General features: G+C 39.6%; 1 protein-coding gene across 2 annotated transcripts in view; it reads right to left on the reverse strand.

Annotated features, from left to right (window-relative positions):
• LOC124721599 (cysteine protease ATG4C) overlaps positions 1 to 18,393 on the reverse strand; it is a 77,414-nt gene that overhangs the window by 16,020 nt on the left and 43,001 nt on the right. For both annotated transcript variants that reach the window (XM_047246652.1, XM_047246651.1), the window contains one exon: positions 8,839 to 8,915. In XM_047246652.1, coding sequence (XP_047102608.1) covers positions 8,839 to 8,915 — 77 coding nt within the window. The remainder of the gene's footprint in view (positions 1 to 8,838; positions 8,916 to 18,393) is intronic.

The raw sequence follows: 18,393 nt of genomic DNA on the forward strand, positions 1-18,393 counted from the left end.
CAATTACTCTTGTGTGCCATATAAAAATTTGCAACAACTTACTTTCAAAGGGACAACAAATTTTGTGAGCAAACTTACGGAATGGCTACGGGGAACCCATTCAGTGGAGCTGCAGCAAAATTTTTATATGAAAAAATTTGAAGAGAGCCCTTCAGATGGGGAAGAAGAAACCCTCATGTTGGTTTTGGTCTGTGGATGACACTTTAGTTACATAGCCTCATGGAGAAAAAGAATACTTACAATTTCTAATTTTTTTGAATAATATTGATTCTAATATAAAGCTCACTAGGGAAAAAGAGAAAGAAGGTCAAATTTCATTTTTGGATGTACAGGTACTTGGAAAACCTTATGGAACTTTAGAGCATAAAGTCTACAGCCCAGTCACATGGATATATACTTCACAGAAATTCTAATCACCATCTTAAGCAGAAAAGATGAGTTATTAAAACATTTGTAGACTGGGCTAAAAGAAGCTGTGAGCCACAGCACTTGGAGGCAAGCTTTATCACTTGAGAACTGCCTCCAGAAAAAATGGCTATTCTTACAATGAGATAAACAGAGCACTACATCCTAAATGGCCTAAAGCTCCTAATGAAAAAGAAGCATTTGTAAGAACTGTCACAGATTGCATCACAAACTACTAAGAAAACACTGCACGGACACATTATTGATTAATCTAACAAGAAAGTTAGGCAAATATTTGGAAAATTGCAGAGGATCTATGCTTGCTGCTTGCCACACCAGGAGAACATAAAATCCGTTGCACTTGTGGTCAAGTGTACATAGGAACTACAAAAGGGTGACTAACACTTGCCTTAGGGAACGAAAGAGCAATTGTTGCCCAGGCAAGATGGATTAATCAGCAAAAGCTGATCATGCACTAGAATCAGGGAACCACCAAATTTGTTTTTCAGACACTGTGGTTTTAAAAAGATCCATTAATACTATGCTAAGATGTACAGAGGGGCCACAAAAATTCAAAGGCACAAAAACAAATTTAACAGAAAGGAAGCAGGATTGGAAAAAAGCCAAGTTGTGGGCTTAATGCTAAATAAAACAAACAATATAAACATTTCCTTTTTGCAAGCTTCATGACTTAGGTAGGCACAACTCTGTGACCTTACACAGTGGTCTTATGACAACACAAACTGACCGTTGCATGGTTACATATAATCAGTTCAGCTTGCTTGAGAGTAACTGCTTTCTGAGTTGTTAAGGTATCTGATGATGTCCCCAGCACTGGAAGACGAAACATTAGGTATAGTGTCACACTTCTGACCATGACCTTATGCCCATAAAACCAATGTCAGCAACAATGCAAATACCATCCGCACAAGTCAGCATTATAGAATGATTAAGGTTGTCTGAATTTTACTGACATCTAAATAAAACTAAAGGGCTAACAGTAAATGGAACAATCATGGGGAAGCCACAAAAAGGGAAAAAGCTACTTAGTCATTGCATGCATGGTGCACAGGGTGCCACAAAAGGAAACAGCAATTGAAGTAAGAAATCTGAGAGAGACATTTGCTCTGTTCCAAATGATTTACATCTCAACATCCAGCATCTTACAGCATCAGCATGGTGGACTAGTAACTGATATTTGCTGACTAGTATTACAGACTTTCTGTGAAGAAAACCTTTAAGGTGCGTCCAAAGGATGCCTTTCTTCTATTCAACTTTGTGCACGTGCTTACATTTCCAATGTCGCAACTACGCACTTGCCTTTATGCATGTGTAATTTCCACTAAATGGAGGCCATATGTAGTTGCACATTGCTTCCTGTGATTGGTGGGAATTAATGTATGTTGACTCCAAAGAAAACAAGCTGATATTTATAGAAGATTATAGACAAAGAAAAGTTATGTGGAATGCTACTTCTACATTTCATTTGAATAAAAGTCAAGAGATGAGGTGCCCTGAGCGACAAGTACTAGATAAAAATTCTCCAATCATATTATTGTAAAGGCATAGATACTGTAAGTCTCAAAGTAAGAAAACAAAGAAAAACCTGCCCACTATTTTATGAAAAGTGTATATGAAAACTGCAGATGATGATTCTTGATATAGTGACTTAACAGAACAGCTGGGGAGGCTGACATCTGAACAACAGAAATGACAGTGAGTGTAGCTCCTCAAAAAACAACTAGAAACTCAAATGAGGGACAATGATTTATGCAAGAAATACAAACTTTGAAAACACAACCTTAGTTCTAGTGGATTCTTGTGTCTGGCATTCCTGAATTTGTCTAGTCTGAGATTGTTAATCTAAATATAATCTTTCAAGATTAACGTTGTGTAAACAACTTTGTTACAAAATAAAATACAAATGACACATGGAAAGTTAGTTAACCACCTCATAATGACTAAGATCCTCAGTCCTTAAGTACTTCTCAATTTCAGGAATAATCACTGAAATGTTTAGTTCTGAAACGTGAAATACTTAGTTCAAACTAGTATATAATTCACCGGTTACCAGCAAACAAAGTTATTGCCAGTCTTATCACTGCAGTTTCCCCAAGAAGAAAATCGAATATCTAAAACCTTGCTGTGACCACCTCCTGAAATTTGCAAACAAAATGTTGTCACTTTGTATTTCTTTACTCATATTATATAGATACTTTTTTACCCACAGCCACCTTTGCGTTTTCTATTGTGTTGCCTTTTCATCACAATGCAGCACAAAATCCTAAGCATGAAGGGAATACATAGCAGACTGCTTGCACAATAAGGTAATGTGTGGACACGAGAAAACCCATGTATATATGTGTTGTTCTCATTAATTTTCCTGCATGCTCTTTGTCCCATGTCTCTCTGATTGTGCACAACGAATGAAGCATCATGTGGCCATACCTTTAAACTCAACAGACTAACAGCTGAAAAAAAAGTCAAGCACCCAGAAGGTACATTTTTGTGCAGGGCAGTTATATTCATTTTAAGGCACAACTGCACTCCAAACTAAAGCCAAGATTCCCCATCAGCTGATGTTCAAGCAGCTTTAGAATGGTGAAATCAAGTTTAAGAAGTCAAAAAAAACCAGTACTTCGATCTCTATTTCCTTTCCTGAGAAGAGAAAGGGAACATGTTAATTGCCTCAGGAGAGGAAGAAATGGATAGAAGTTGCATCTGACTGAACACAACAGTAGTGGTGAGTAAGCACTTAAGATTAATTTGCAGAGTTCTCTGTATTTATAATGCAATTTTATTTTATTTTCTGGCAAAGTTAACATCCCTTGAGGTTAATATAGTATAATGAGAGAAATCACTGTGCAGTTTTTTTTTTATTCACAGAAAGATTTTCTGATAAAACAGTCTTTGTCAGTGAGCTACTCAATGTGGCCAAAAAGTTCCGAGACCGACTTTATTCCTGTTGTACAAACACCACTAGTGCAGTACCTATGGTGGCAGCTTGAACTAACAACTGCAAACAACAGATGTGCATTTGATCGGACTGTTGTGAGCACGCAGTGCTAAGTAGTGGATGTGTGGCCATACTGTGCCAACGTAGTGTCACAAATTGCAACTGAGTAACATCCCCAAGTCAAGTGTTCAAGGCATTTGCCAGAATATTTCGAAGAAAAGAAAAGTGTGTAAAATTTGTTCCACACAACTTGACTCCTGAACAAAAACAATGCATGGACAGCTGCCACAACATGGCTGAAATGCAGACTGCAGATAGTTCTTTTCTGGAAATCATCATCATGGGTGATGAGACTTGATATTATCCATGTGAACCTACCACAAAATGACAAAATGCACAGTCACATGAAGGGCAACACTTTAACGCCATAACCGACATTCAAGCCCACGAGTTTAAAAACATACCAAAGTAGAACTTTTATGACAGTTTCACATCATTGTCTGAAAGTTCCGTGCATTGTGCACAGCTGGGGAAGCATTAAAAGCACTATCGTAATGTTTCTTTATTTTTTTTTATTAATTGATTCTCAAAACTTTTAGGACTGAGAGGGTATATTTTACAACGTTTCTTGCTATTAGGCCGTAATATCCATTACTAAGATGATACAGTAATTTTTCATGTGTTTCTAGGAAGTAAATTAAATATGACAAAATAAAATTTAATGACTTATAAGGTTTCTTCACTCTTCTAAATAATGTTATTTTTGACACAGTATTTGTAACCAGTTCATCACATTATGCACAAACAAAAATTAATTTATCAGTACACTAGGCTCCACTGAAATTAAGAATTGCCACAACACACTTGCATAGATATTGTTCACCCTGGAATCCAGCAATTACACATATGCCTCACCTCTAAGTGCAACGTCAAGTATGACACAGCAGGCCATACACTCATTTTTGGTAACTAACTGTTCTCATAATTGACAATATACCAAAAACTCATTTGACAGGCCATCATGATGATTATGCCACCTGCAGAAAGAAATGATCAACCAACGCAAACATTTATGACTCTCTTGGTCATTCTGTTTGAGATGGAGCCAGGTGCAAGACCTGCCCAATCCACCCAGCCAGCACTTCCTCCTATTCCAGTCCTGTCACAGGCTTATCCTATCCCAAAAGATGCTGGACCACCAGTGAAAGCCGTAATGGCGTACCAGCTCTGCTGCAATCAGTGCATGGCTTTTTATATTGGTATGACTACCAAGTAGCTGTCCACCAGGATGAAGGGCCACCACCAAACTGTGGCCAACAGCAAAGTGGACCACTCTGTGGCACACCATGCAGTCAACATAATAAGCTTGATTTCAATGGCTTCTTCACAACACAGGCTATCTGGACCTCCTCTCCACCACCAGCTTTTTTTGAACTGCACATATGGGAGTTATCCTTACCACACATTCTCCACTCCCAAAATCATCTCGGCCACAGCCTACAGCAACTTACTGCTCCGACACCCTCCACCCATCAGTTTCCACACCCTCCATCCTATCACCTACTCCAACTCACATCTCCTCACCCCCTCCCTCCCCACCACTCTGTGCCACACACTGCCAATGCACACACTGGTCTTTTCCCATTCTCTGGTCTCCTCCTTTACCACTCCCTGCTCCCCTCCCACCCTTACCCACAGCCTCACAACTATATGCCTGGCAGCCTTCTCCTTTCATCACCTAATCCCTGTGTGGTCCACCAGACAGTGCCGACTTCTTCTCTCTTGCTATCCCTCCCCCTTCCCCACCCCACTCCGGACTACTTCTCCCATTCGACGGAACACAGTGCATTCTGGCAGAAGATAGCGGTCGTGTGTGTGTGTGTGTGTGTGTGTGTGTGTGTGTGTGTGTGTAGGGGAGGGGAGGGAAAGAAAGAGAGAGAGAGAGAGAGAGAGAGAGAGAGAGAGAGAGAGAGAGTGTGTTTCCATTTCTGAAGAAAGCTTTAGCCAAAAGCTCAAATGTGTAACAGTGTTTGTCATACCTACTGCTACTCAGTGTGTCATCTGTATGGTGAGTAGCAATCTATCATTTTCATAATATTACTGATATTCCAACCTGGACAGTCTATTGTATAATTTCAACAGATTTTCAATTTAGTGCTAATTCGACGTGTTGCTTTCTATTGCATTCTGAACTGTATGTATCAATTTTCTCATCTATGTTCACAAATTAACTGTCCAAAACATCTGCTACACATGCCATAATAATGCTCCAATTCTTAGCAAAGCACTATCTTTTCTATGGTTAATTTCTCTGTTTCTCTTTTAAAAATATTTATTATTAGTTCTGGTTTAACAATGTTTACATGTTTTACAAATTTCTATGATCACACAGAGAGTGCCCAATTCTTTTTCTCCATTCTTCTCTGCTCCTCCCTAACTCTTCAGGAACAGTCTTATTTCTTATTAACAAATGAGTCTACCAAATCCAAATATTATGCAGTTGTACCTGTTTTCTTCTTCCATTTGGCACCACATACATTACAGTCTTTGGAAGTCTATTTCTTGCACTCTTTTGATGAGCTCACACAACTGTGTTTCTGTTGAATAAAATTAATCACTGAATTTTGAACACTGATTTGGACTGATTACTTAGATTCTTTTATTTTTATTTTCTTGTTATCACTACTGAACACCTTCAGAAATACATCTCTACAGGTTCGTAATTTTGAATTTAGTTACCATTTCTTTGTCAAAATTTCTGAGCCATAAGCGATATTGCTTATTGTTATAAAAATTCTTGCTCTAATATGATCCAGTAAAACCTGAACTTCCATGTATTAAACAGCTTCAAACATCTGATTACTTTAGAAATGAATTAACGTGTTAAATATTTGATGTTAAACATGTAAGTGAGAAAAGTTTAGAAAATATTTGAAACTATACTTAAATTTTGTCAGACATCATTAAATGCTCTCATTATGAAACACTGGCTGAACATATTCTGTGTAATTTGCACTCCATTTTAAGAAAAAGTGAAGTTTTTCACACATCTTAGTGTTTATGATGTCACATCTCCCGAACTATGTCTCATACAATGATATAATTTTGCAGATATATTGAATAGTATATGTGAGTACTGCCTGCAAACTGCATTGTAAATAGAGTCTGTGATGTAGTAATAAATTAAAATTTCATGGCTGATGGTGAAGTTTGACTGCATGAACAGTTAAAACGTCATACGCAATAAACTTTTTTTCCTTTCATCATTTTTTGGAGGGCCTCACCAACATAAAGTTTCATACAGGTTTGAAATTATTTGTAAAGCTTGTCGGAAGAAGCTAACTGCTCTCATTCTCAAATACTAGACGAATAAAGGCCAAGTATATGTGTGCGTCAGTTATGTTGCCTCAAAATAAACACAGTTTGTAACTGTAATACTTGTTTTATTGTACCAAACTTTTAATATAAGATCATACCTCTTAATTTCATGATGACAGCATTTTAAATTTTTAAATCCTGTCAATAATTAAATGAAGTATTAAAAATAAAATTTTTGTTGTCCCTAGAAGCTGTTCGATAGACAGCCTGCCACTGGTAGTGGGTTCCAGGATAGTCTCTTAGTAATACAGACCTTCCCTGTTTATCCCACAAAATTCCTTTTAATAAATAGTTCTTGATCTAATTAATTTACCTTGTTTCCTATCATTTGTTATTTCCACTTCTAAGTATTTATTTTTATCAGTAGCTGCAACTGTTCTCATCACTTTTTCGAATACAAAAGTGTCATATACTCCACCAGTTACCATGTGTTTTGATGAATCTCCATATTTCTTAATTTTTTTTTCTTCCAGTGTTGTCAAATTTCTTCTGTGTATATTTTAAGCCACATGCATGAACTGTAATGTCCCTGACAACCAGTTTGTAGCTTGAAATCCAGGTGATAAATATTTGATGTGGCTAGGATATGCCTGTAAGATGTGCTTACCCTACCACAGGGCAGGACAACCTGTTAAAGGGATCAATGCCAGATACTAACTATGCTTTAATACTGAACATATGTTTATGTGGGCTGGAGTACCAACCAGCTGTCCATCATAAATTACTTATAGTTGAACTGGAAGTATTTCAGGAAGATTGCAGAAGAAAGTTTCAGTGGTGGAACGAATGATTTGCTTAGTGAGACCTTTGTGGAAATATACTATCCAAAAATGACCACTGTCAAACTGTTGGTAAGGACAAAGTTAACCATCCCATGGCAGGACAAGCTGCTGAGCACAACATGTTTAATTTCAATGGCTGGCCCACACCCTTTGCCATCTAGATTCTACACAGATGAAACTCATTCTTACAAATATCCTTTGATCCCACAAGCCTCAAGGTCTCAACCTCTACTAGCCCATGTCCCACACCCACCACTGTTTATTTTCCTGTGCCTCCCCCTTCACAGAATTAATCTATAATCACACTATTCTCTCCTTGGTTTCATGTTTCTTTGTTTCACCTTTCTCTCTCCCTTTTCCCAACCCACTTCTCCAGTCATCATGTGTCATACACATCCATTCTTGTGTGCACGACAGCAGGTTCACTGGTGATGCATTCCTATCACTTTCTTTCGCTGCCTCACCCTCTCAGCCATTCCACCACTTACAACCCCTCATCCCTCTGAACTTCAGCCTGGGACACAGTAGCCATGTGTGTGTTTTAATTCTAAAGAAGTATGCTTGATGTAAGCTCACAAATTTTTAATTTTGTTTACATACATATCCACCATTCAACAACTCAACACTGAACTATAGGGTGAGTTGCCACTTTGAATCTTTCCACTGTCTGTATTCCATCCATTCCTTCCACCACTGAAACTTTCTTCTGCAATCTTCCTGAAAGACTTCCAGTTCAACTATAAGTAATCTATGAAAATATCCACATTAGTCATAAGATCATTATAAATATTAGGCTTTCATTTTACATAGGCAAGAATGTCATTCTAGGTGGAAAACTGCTACAGATTGCCAAAGGTTAGGAGAGATACTAAATATGCTCTTGTGAAGAAAATCATTCTGGCATTTATACTGAATGCTTTAGTGGAATCATGGGAAATTTAAACTGAGGTCTTCAAATTGGTTTTGATTGCACACTTCCTGTCCAAAAATCCACAGTTTACTAGTGTTTAACACATTTAGCAGAAACCTTTAAGGACTACACTTGTACCCTAAAGACAAAACTCATAACTAATTTACATTCAGTGAAGTCGGAGAAGCAATGGTTCCAAACAGCAGCATTTGCACAAATATAAATAAAATACTGCAAACTTGTACAAAACGTATCTCTAATGAAATTATGTTATTTACACTTGATACTATGTGAAGGACTAAAGAAACTATTCAGCATTCAATTAATATATATTTATGATTTTCTTGCTTTTGCACAAGCATAAGATAGTTTTTAGGCCAGTTTAAAAAATTATACACTAAATTTACCTGCACAATCCTGGGCAACATACACCGTCAACTGTTCAAAGTCACTGGTTTCTCTGGTGGCCATATCCACAGCTTTCCTGAAAAAGAAGGAAATAAATTGTAACAAATAATACAATTTAATGCCATGAATTACCTCACATTAACAATTACTAAAACAGAACTTGTGGTCTGTACAGTCCAAACACTACAGTTACACTAAAAATTGAACTAAACAAGATTTGCCCATGTATCAACATGCAGCCCACTTAAAAACACACTAATGTGCAAAGACCTGTTTTAACCATTAAATGGACTTAATTCAAACTCTGTCCTTAACAATTATACACTGAGGTGACAAAAGTCACAGGATAGTGATATGTACAGTCTTAGACACAAAAACTGAATGCTGACTGGCCGCCACAGAGACCAAGTCAGTCTGAGTTGTTCACTTAAGGTGGCCAATAAAACTGACCGCCCCTGACAACACTAAGTCCAGCCAACTGCACAATCTGGCAACACTGTAAGATGCGGAAGTGTCAGGAGGAAGTGTTGTCTACTTCCAAGATGTGTAGTGTGAGCCTGTGGTCTAGTGGTAATCATCGTGCATTCTAAACTTATGGTCGCATGTTTGTGTCCGACTGTATCTTTTTACCACATTTCGGCCATTGTCTGAAGTTATGAGTCTGATTGAACATTGAAGATAATTCGCTTCACATCGTACACACTAGTAAATAACAAATACTTCCAGAAAAAATTCCACAGGACAGCTTGTGGCTGCGTCACGATCAGAACAACTTACGCTTGAACGTTTCCTTACGCTGCAGTGCCTACCGGACACCAGCCAGACACCACCCACCGCCTGAAATCGGGCGCCATCCAGGTGAATGCGGCATGATGCTGCCAGTGTATGCATCAACTGTCATTTGCGAATTTGAAGTTCTAGTTATCATCTTGCAGTTAAGTAATGGACTTTGCATACTTGAAACTTATGAACTACAGTTAAGAATTGTAAAATTGGGTTGCAAGTGGAAAAAGGTGTAACATCTGCAACACAGTATTTACTTCTGTTATAATAGAGGGGTGAATGCAGAGAAGGCAGCTTGAAAGATTTGTACTGTGTGTGGAGTGAGTGCTTTTGGGAAACATACACCAAAAAAAGATTCTTGATTCAACAAAGATCGTTCTGGCACGAATGTCTTTCCACATTAGGGAATCCTGACTACTGATGTAAGTGATGGATTACCATTTAACCATCAAGCGACATTTACTTTCAACAGGCAAGGTTCAGGAGTCTGGTTTAGGAATACTGCATGCTCTAATTCTAAACAACAAAAGTCAATGGAGTGACTGTTATTGCAGTTTTGCTTGAACGTCATCAGGTCACTCACTGAGCATTCCTAAGCAATACTGTTACTGGCGACGAGTAATGATGCTTTTATCGTTAACTTCCTAAAAAGAAATGAAAGGTTGAACCCTACCAAAAGATGTAAACTTAAGCAAAGGGAAGTATGAACATAATATTTTCCATCCCAGAGCTCCAAAAGTGTGTTTTGCACTACGAATTCTTCCCTAAGTGTGTGTCCACCACAGCTAGAATTTCTTGCCGACAACAGACACCTTTCAGTAGCAGTGCAAGAAAACTGACCGACAAAACTACATCACATGTAATACTGCATGATAATGCACTCTGTTGATTTGAGAAACAAAACTATCCAGGAGATTGATAGGGAAGTCATCTCTCAGGCACTTGTTCCTCTGATCGTATACTCTTAAAATTTTACATTTCCCACTCTTCATCGATCAACCGTCAAGGCAGTTCATTTCTACACAAAAATGTTCTTCAAACTACACTGCCTTAATGACATCGTTAGAACCAGTAGGTTCTACAGGCATAGAATTTGCAAACTACTTTAGCATTGTCAGATTGTTTTATATATTGTGAAAGAATACACTGTTGTTGATTAATATCTCTTTGGTCATTATTGTTGTGTTCCATAAACTAATGGAAAATGCAATTAAAATATTCACTGTACTAATACAAATTACATTCAACTTACTACAGAAACATCACGATGACTGTCTATCTTAATAAAGCATTACATGTCTGTAAGATGATTGTGGCTATTTTAGCATGAAGTAGTAGGATTACTGACTTTTGACCTGGAAAAGGTCTGTATTTACTTCATATTCTGTATCATACTCAAGTATTACGAAAATGTGGCAGTTCATAGATAAAATTATGTATTCATAATAACGAAAAATATGTGGGCAGAAAACAAAAGTGGCATTATGAATTTTGTAGTACCATAAGGTTTTCGCTCTGACTCTAAGGTGTACTGAAAGTAGCAAGACGAATTTTGCTCAAGCATTGTCTTATGACTCCCTTATTGAGTTTCTATCTGCCTAGTTATTGCTCTGCTACAAAAGAATTAAAAATTTGGCTTTCAGGCAAACGAAGGCAGCTTGCACCTGGTGCACAAGTACATTACCTTGGAGCTAGCAAAGAGGTGTGGCAGCTATATCTTACTTATTGGTCCAGTAGCTGCTATGACAGACAAATCACAGCATAAGAGATGAGAGTAGTTGTATTTTCTGTGCAGAATGACTTTCATGGACTAAAAAGCATTAACTGACAGCCTTATATCACATCTCAAAAGAAAATCACTCGCGTTACTCAAATGAAATGACAAAATGATATCAAGTGAATTTAGCAGGATAGTTCTGTGCCATCAAGGAAGTAATTCATTGGTCACAGAGTTGCCAAACATTCTGCATTATTGCCAGATTTCAGTTATACTACCAGGTAGGATACCAGATGATGTATTCTGTGAGTGACCTTGGAAGTAATTATAGCTTTGTCTCAAAGTTGTGGGTGACAAGGGATGGAATATCCTCATTATATGTCAATGAGTCTTATTCACATTTCTGTAATTAGGTTTAGCGGCTAGAGCATAATTACCTGTAATACATCGATGCACTGACTCCAAACAAAATGTCATAAATTAATAACTGCAACAATTCTTTGTGTCTTACTGTCTTAATCGGACCGAAACCTTGAAAGTGTATTGACCAGAGGCAATTCATAATTTTGGAGCTTCTCCAGTGGTAGAGTTGGCAACGTATCTTTGCTATACAATATTGTTATTGAGATCACCGTCATTGGCACACCCGCCAGAACACAGGAATGGCCTGACTTCTTCTTGTCAGCATTTCTGAAGGATATTCTGTCATTGCTCGCGCACGCACTCCGTTGCTCGACTCGCTGCGGCTTCCATCGTTACCGTCGCTCGCGCACGCCAACGCCACTAGCCCAACGCCATGTCCGGACGCAGAAAGGGAGGCAAACTTGCTGCTGTGGCAAAGCTTCTGCTCACGCTGGCAGGAGACGGCCACGGCAGCAACAAGAAGAAGAAGCGCAGCCGACCACAGCACAAGAGGCAGTGCTACCGCTGCCAGAAGATGGGACACGTTGCCAGGACGTGCAGGGACGCAATCGCGTGTCTGAAATGTGCAAAGGCACATGATCCACGCGACTGCGACAAGCCACCACACGTCGCGCCAACGTGCGTTAACTGTGGTGGCGCGCACACCGCAAATGCGCGCAGCTGCGCATACCTGAAGCAGCGGACACCAACAACCACCAATAAAGCAGTACATGAAGAAGAGGCAGCCGTCCCACCACCCCCGCCCAAGGGGGAAAACGGCGCGGCCGCAATCCCGTCCAGCGCCACTACCGACGACGCCGTGGCCGCCCTCAAAGCCGCGATGGCGGCAGAGAGAGCGGCCATGTAGAAGAAGATCGTCGGTCTCCACCGGCAGCTGCAAGAGTTGCGGGAAGAAATCTGGACGATGCAAAAGAAGACACCTGCCCCTGTTGCCACCCCCACGGTGGTACAACAAGTTAGGGTGGATGTGTCCACGCAAACGGATGTGTCCACGCAAACGGACGTCGCCCCGGTACCTGTAGCAATACAGGAGACCGGGGAGACGCCCATGGACGTGGTGCAGTCCGTCTCGCCGCCGCCGGAAGTGGTGAAGCAGCAGCAGCAGCAGCAGCAGCAGGACATACAAGAGGCGGGAGGGATGTACTCCACAACCATCCCCTTCCCGGACGTCACCAAACTCCCAACGGTCTTGAAGAAGATCGCGACCATGGTGCGAGATGGGTGGTACGATGTCTGAAGAAAAACGTACCTTTTCGCGGAAGCGGAAGGGAAACAGAAGCCACCGCTTCCACACCGGCCGTTCGAGCTTCATGGCGGATATCGGGCAATTATGCTCGAATTCGTCATGAAGAAGGACCTCCACACCATAAACTCCAACCCGATCTTCACGCCGCGGGACTGAGGCTGCATCTTGGAGGACGTGGTCGCGCGGCTGAAGAAAGAAGTTGGAGATGGCGCGAGGAAGCTCACACCTGAGCTGGAGTCCGCGCTGAACAACATAGCGCAGGATGGGAAGAACATCTAGTACCACAGGAACATCCACCGACACCGCCAGCATGCCTGTATGCTGGCAACCAGGACTTATGACCAGGCAACACACAAGGACCATCCACAACGAGAGGGAACACCATTCCAACAAATCCCGGAGACCCCACTCATACAATGTGGCAAGCATATGATGTCACCAGGTCGTGTTGTATGCTTTATGCAAGTCAAAAAAGATGGCAACCAGATGTTGGCATCTTGAAAAGGCTGTTTGGATGGCAGACTCAAGGGGCACAAGATTATCTGTGGTAAAGCAACCCTCGCGGAAGCTGCCCTGACATGGAGCGAGTAAGCCACTTGACTCCAGGACCCAACCCAACCGCTGACACACCATATGTTTCGTGAAAAAGTTCGTAAGTGCTGTGAGTGATAGTGATAATTTGGAACAAAAATTAAAAAAAGACAAACCAACTTTTTTAAGATGAAGGGACACAAAGAAGATTACTGTTTTTCAAGAAGCAGTTAAGTGTGCAAGCTCAAAATAATACTGACAAAGCTGACTGCTATTTCTCTATGAATGAGCCTGCTCCAAAGTTTTGCGACTCACATTTTGTGGTGCACAGACAGTGATTGCCCATCACACAAGTGCAACAATGAAAAAGTATTCACACAGAAAGGACAAAACATATCAATGACAAGATAACTGCCTGGGTCGATATCAACAATCTTGACGCCATAAGATGCTATTTGGGTATCAAAGTAAATCGATCCGCTGACATAATTACATTACATCAAAGTGATTATATCACAGAAGTTTTACACCGATTCAGAATGGATGACTGTAAGCCAGTAAGGACTCCATTGGCGACTGAGAGCAAGTTGGATGCAACAGCTGTGAACATGGAAGATGGCACTCATGGCCCATTCAGAAAGTTGGATGGAGCACTGATGTACTTCACTGTCGGCACTTGACGACAAACGCTATGCAGTCAATAAGCTAAGCCATAATTTTGTTCACTGTTAAGTGGCTAAGCAAATCCTTAGATTCTACAAATGGACCATAGACAAGAAACTGACCAAAATCATGGATAAGGAAGGTATATTCAGTTTCACACATGCTGATTGGGGAAGTTCTGATGCTGATAGGAACTCATTCACAGCATACAACTTCACCTTGTTCAGATCAGCTGTTGTTGTTGTTGTTGTTGTGGTTGTGGTTTTCAGTCCTGAGACTGGTTTGATGCAGCTCTCCATGCTACCCTATCCTGTGCAAGCTTCTTCATCTCCCAGTACTTACTGCAACCCACATCCTTCTGAATGTGCTTAGTGTATTCATCTCTTGGTCTACCTCTATGATTTTTACCCTCCACACTGCCCTCCAATGCTAAATTTGTGATCCCTCGATGCCTCAGAACATGTCCTACTAAACGGTCCCTTCTTTTTGTCAAGTTGTGCCACATACTCCTCTTCTCCCCAATTCTATTCAATACTTCATCATTAGTTATGTGATCTACCCATCTAATCTTCAGCATTCTTCTGTAGCACCACATTTCGAAAGCTTGTATTCTCTTCTTGTCCAAACTATTTACAGTCCATGTTTCACTTCCATACATGGCTACACTCCATACAAATACTTTCAGAAATGACTTCCTGACACTTAAATCTGTACTCAATGTTAACAAATTTCTCTTCTTCAGAAACGCTTTCCTTGCCATTGCCAGTCTACATTTTATATCTTCTCTATTTCGACCATCATCAGTTATTTTGCTCCCCAAATAGCAAAACTCCTTTACTACTTTAAGTGTCTCATTTCCTAATGTAATTCCCTCAGCATCACCCGACTTAATTCGACTACATTCCATTATCCTCGTTTTGCTTTTGTTGATGTTCATCTTATATCCTCCTTTCAAGACACTGTCCATTCCATTCAACTGCTCTTCCAAGTCCTTTGCTGTCTCTGATAGAATTACAATGTCATCGGCGACCCTCAAAGTTTTTATTTCTTCTCCATGGATTTTAATACCTATTCCGAATTTTTCTTTTGTTTCCTTTACTGCTTGCTCAATATAAAGACGGAATAACATCGGGGAGAGGCTACAACCCTGTCTCATTCCCTTCCCAACCACTGCTTCCCTTTCATGTCCCTAGACTCTTTATAACTGCCATTTGGTTTCTGTACAAATTGTAAATAGCCTTTCGCTCCCTGTATTTTACCCCTGCCACCTTTAGAATTTGAAAGAGAATATTCCAGTCAACATTGTCAAAAGCTTTCTCTAAGTCTACAAATGCTAGAAACGTCGGTTTGCCTTTCCTTAATCTTTCTTCTAAGATAAGTCGTAAGGTCAGTATTGCCTCACGTGTTCCAACATTTCTATGGAATCCAAACTGATCTTCCCCGAGGTCGACTTCTATCACTTTTTCCATTCGTCTGTAAAGAATTCGCGTTAGTATTTTGCAGCTGTGACTTATTAAACTGATAGTTCGGTAATTTTCACATCTGTCAACACCTGCTTTCTTTGGGATTGGAATTATTATATTCTTCTTGAAGTCTGAGGGTATTTCGCCTATCTCATACATCTTGCTCACCAGATGGTAGAGTTTTGTCAGGACTGGCTCTCCCAAGGCCGTCAGTAGTTCTAAAGGAATGTTGTCTACTCCCGGGGCCTTGTTTCGACTGACATCTTTCAGTGCTCTGTCAAACTATTCACACAGTATTGTATCTCCCGTTTCATCTTCATCTACATCCTCTTCCATTTCCATAATATTGTCCTCAAGTACATCGCCCTTGTATAGACCCTCTATATACTCCTTCCACCTTTCTGCTTTCCCTTCTTTGCTTAGAACTGGGTTTCCATCTGAGCTCTTGATATTCATACAAGTGGTTCTCTTTTCTCCAAAGGTCTCATTAATTTTCCTGTAGGCAGTATCTATCTTACCCCTAGTGAGATAAGCCTCTATATCCTTACATTTATCCTCTAGCCATCCCTGCTTAGCCATTTTGCACTTCCTGTCGATCTAATTTTTGAGACATTTGTATTCCTTTTTGCCTGCTTCATTTACTGCATTTTTATATTTCCTCCTTTCATCAATTAAATTCAATATTTCTTCTGTTTCCCAAGGATTTATACTATCCCTTGTCTTTTTACCTACTTTATCCTCTGCTGCCTTCACTACTTCATCCCTCAGAGCTACCCATTCTTCTTCTACTGTTCATCTTTCCCCCATTCCTGTCAATTGTTCCCTTATGCTCTCCCTGAAACTCTGTACAACCTCTGGTTTAGTCAGTTTATCCAGGTCCCATCTCCTTAAATTCCCACCTTTTTGCAGTTTCTTCAGTTTTAATCTACAGTTCATAACCAATAGATTGTGGTCAGAGTCCACATCTGCCCCTGGAAATGTCTCACAATTTAAAACCTGGTTCCTAAATCTCTGTCTTACCATTATATAATCTATCTGATACCTTCTAGCATCTCCAGGATTCTTCCATGTATACAACCCAGATCAGCACTCACACTGTATTCACTGTAGCAGACAGCTCTTTCATCAACTGAAGCTGAGTTACATGTGCCTCACCAAGGCAGCAAAGGAAGCAATCCACTTTTCAATATTCACATGAAGAAAGAGGGTTAGGGAAACTGTCATACATCACCTTGTTCAATGATAGTCAGGTCGAAAGTTTGCATATAACCTACATTTCACTCACAGCTGAAGCACATAAAATATTACTTCATACATTGAGCTCTACAAGAGTATCTCCTGAAATTGGAATACCAGCCAACAGAAGGTATGGTGGCAGATGTACCGATTAAGGCTCTTCCTGCACTGAAGCATGAGAAATTTGTTTAAAGACTTGGGCTTCAACCCTTGAACCATAAACTTAAGACTAATTTCTTAATTTATCCCTGTCTCTAAAAACTGAGTGAGGATGTTGAGATGCAAATTTTACCACCATGTAATATCTTTGGTGCCTACAGAAGTTGCTGTATGAATGTTTTTAAGTCTGTTGTTCTGTGGCTCTGAAGTCTGTGTTGTTAAATGTACAGTGAGTTACGAATAACGTTGTTTAGTATTTGTGTGTTGTGCCATAATTTTCAAACCACATCCTGACAAGAACAATGCACCAGCCCACAAAAAATGCTTTGGCAATGACAAGCAAGACACTGGGAATCCCAAAATTCAAAAGAAAATTTAAAACATACCTTATTAGTGACTCCTACAAATTAACTGAATATCTAGATTCAGGAATTTCAAATTTTTGTTAGCTACATGGCAAATAGCAGTGTTTGTTATAAAGCTGTATGACAAGTAGTAGTGTACTATAACCAGAACTCAGTATTTATAAACGTAAAAATATTTTCCTTGAAAAATATCATTGTAATGAAGCAAATATTAAGCTGCTGATTGCAGTTAACAATAGAATACCAACAGATTTTCAATAACATGTACAAAAATATTGAGGGGGGGGGGGGGGGGGGGGAACCTTGCAACCACAAGAAAATTCTTTAATTATTGCCGAATTTTATTAACAACAATTTTTAAAGCAATACTAAAGTGTAAAGTTTATGAACACCTCAATTAGATTAAAATTTATGGATTAAGTTTAAATCAAAAAATTTAAAACAATTTTAGAATATGATACGAGAATTCATTAAGAACAACAGATTTTGAAAATTTTAAAATATAAAATATACAACTAGATTACAATATTTATATAATAAAACTGAAGAGGCAGCAGCGTTTTTTGAAAGTAACATCATTTTTACTAATTTACTCAATGATATTTAGAGGCATAAGCATGAGCAGCATAAAGTAGTTTAGTGACAGTTCATTGTTTATACATCACACAGGTTAAGTTTCTATGATGTCTTTGTCTCAAGTTAATATATACCTTGACTTGTTCCATATCCCTGATGCTTGTCCGCGATGGGATCTGTTGCAACTCAAATAATTTAGACACCACTGGGTAAAATTATGACACCTTCCTTGGTTGGCACAAGAAACCAGAGTAACAGGGAAAGTCAGTCGACTGAGCAGAAGTTACACCACGGCTGATTGCTCGTGCAGCAAACATAGCTGTGGAAGCACTGGATTGGTTACCTCATGTTGTTGCCAAGCAGAGGAGCTAGGAGTGTAAATATCATTGATG

The sequence above is a fragment of the Schistocerca piceifrons genome, chromosome X (assembly GCF_021461385.2).
Source record: "Schistocerca piceifrons isolate TAMUIC-IGC-003096 chromosome X, iqSchPice1.1, whole genome shotgun sequence".
NCBI lineage: Eukaryota > Metazoa > Arthropoda > Insecta > Orthoptera > Acrididae > Schistocerca > Schistocerca piceifrons.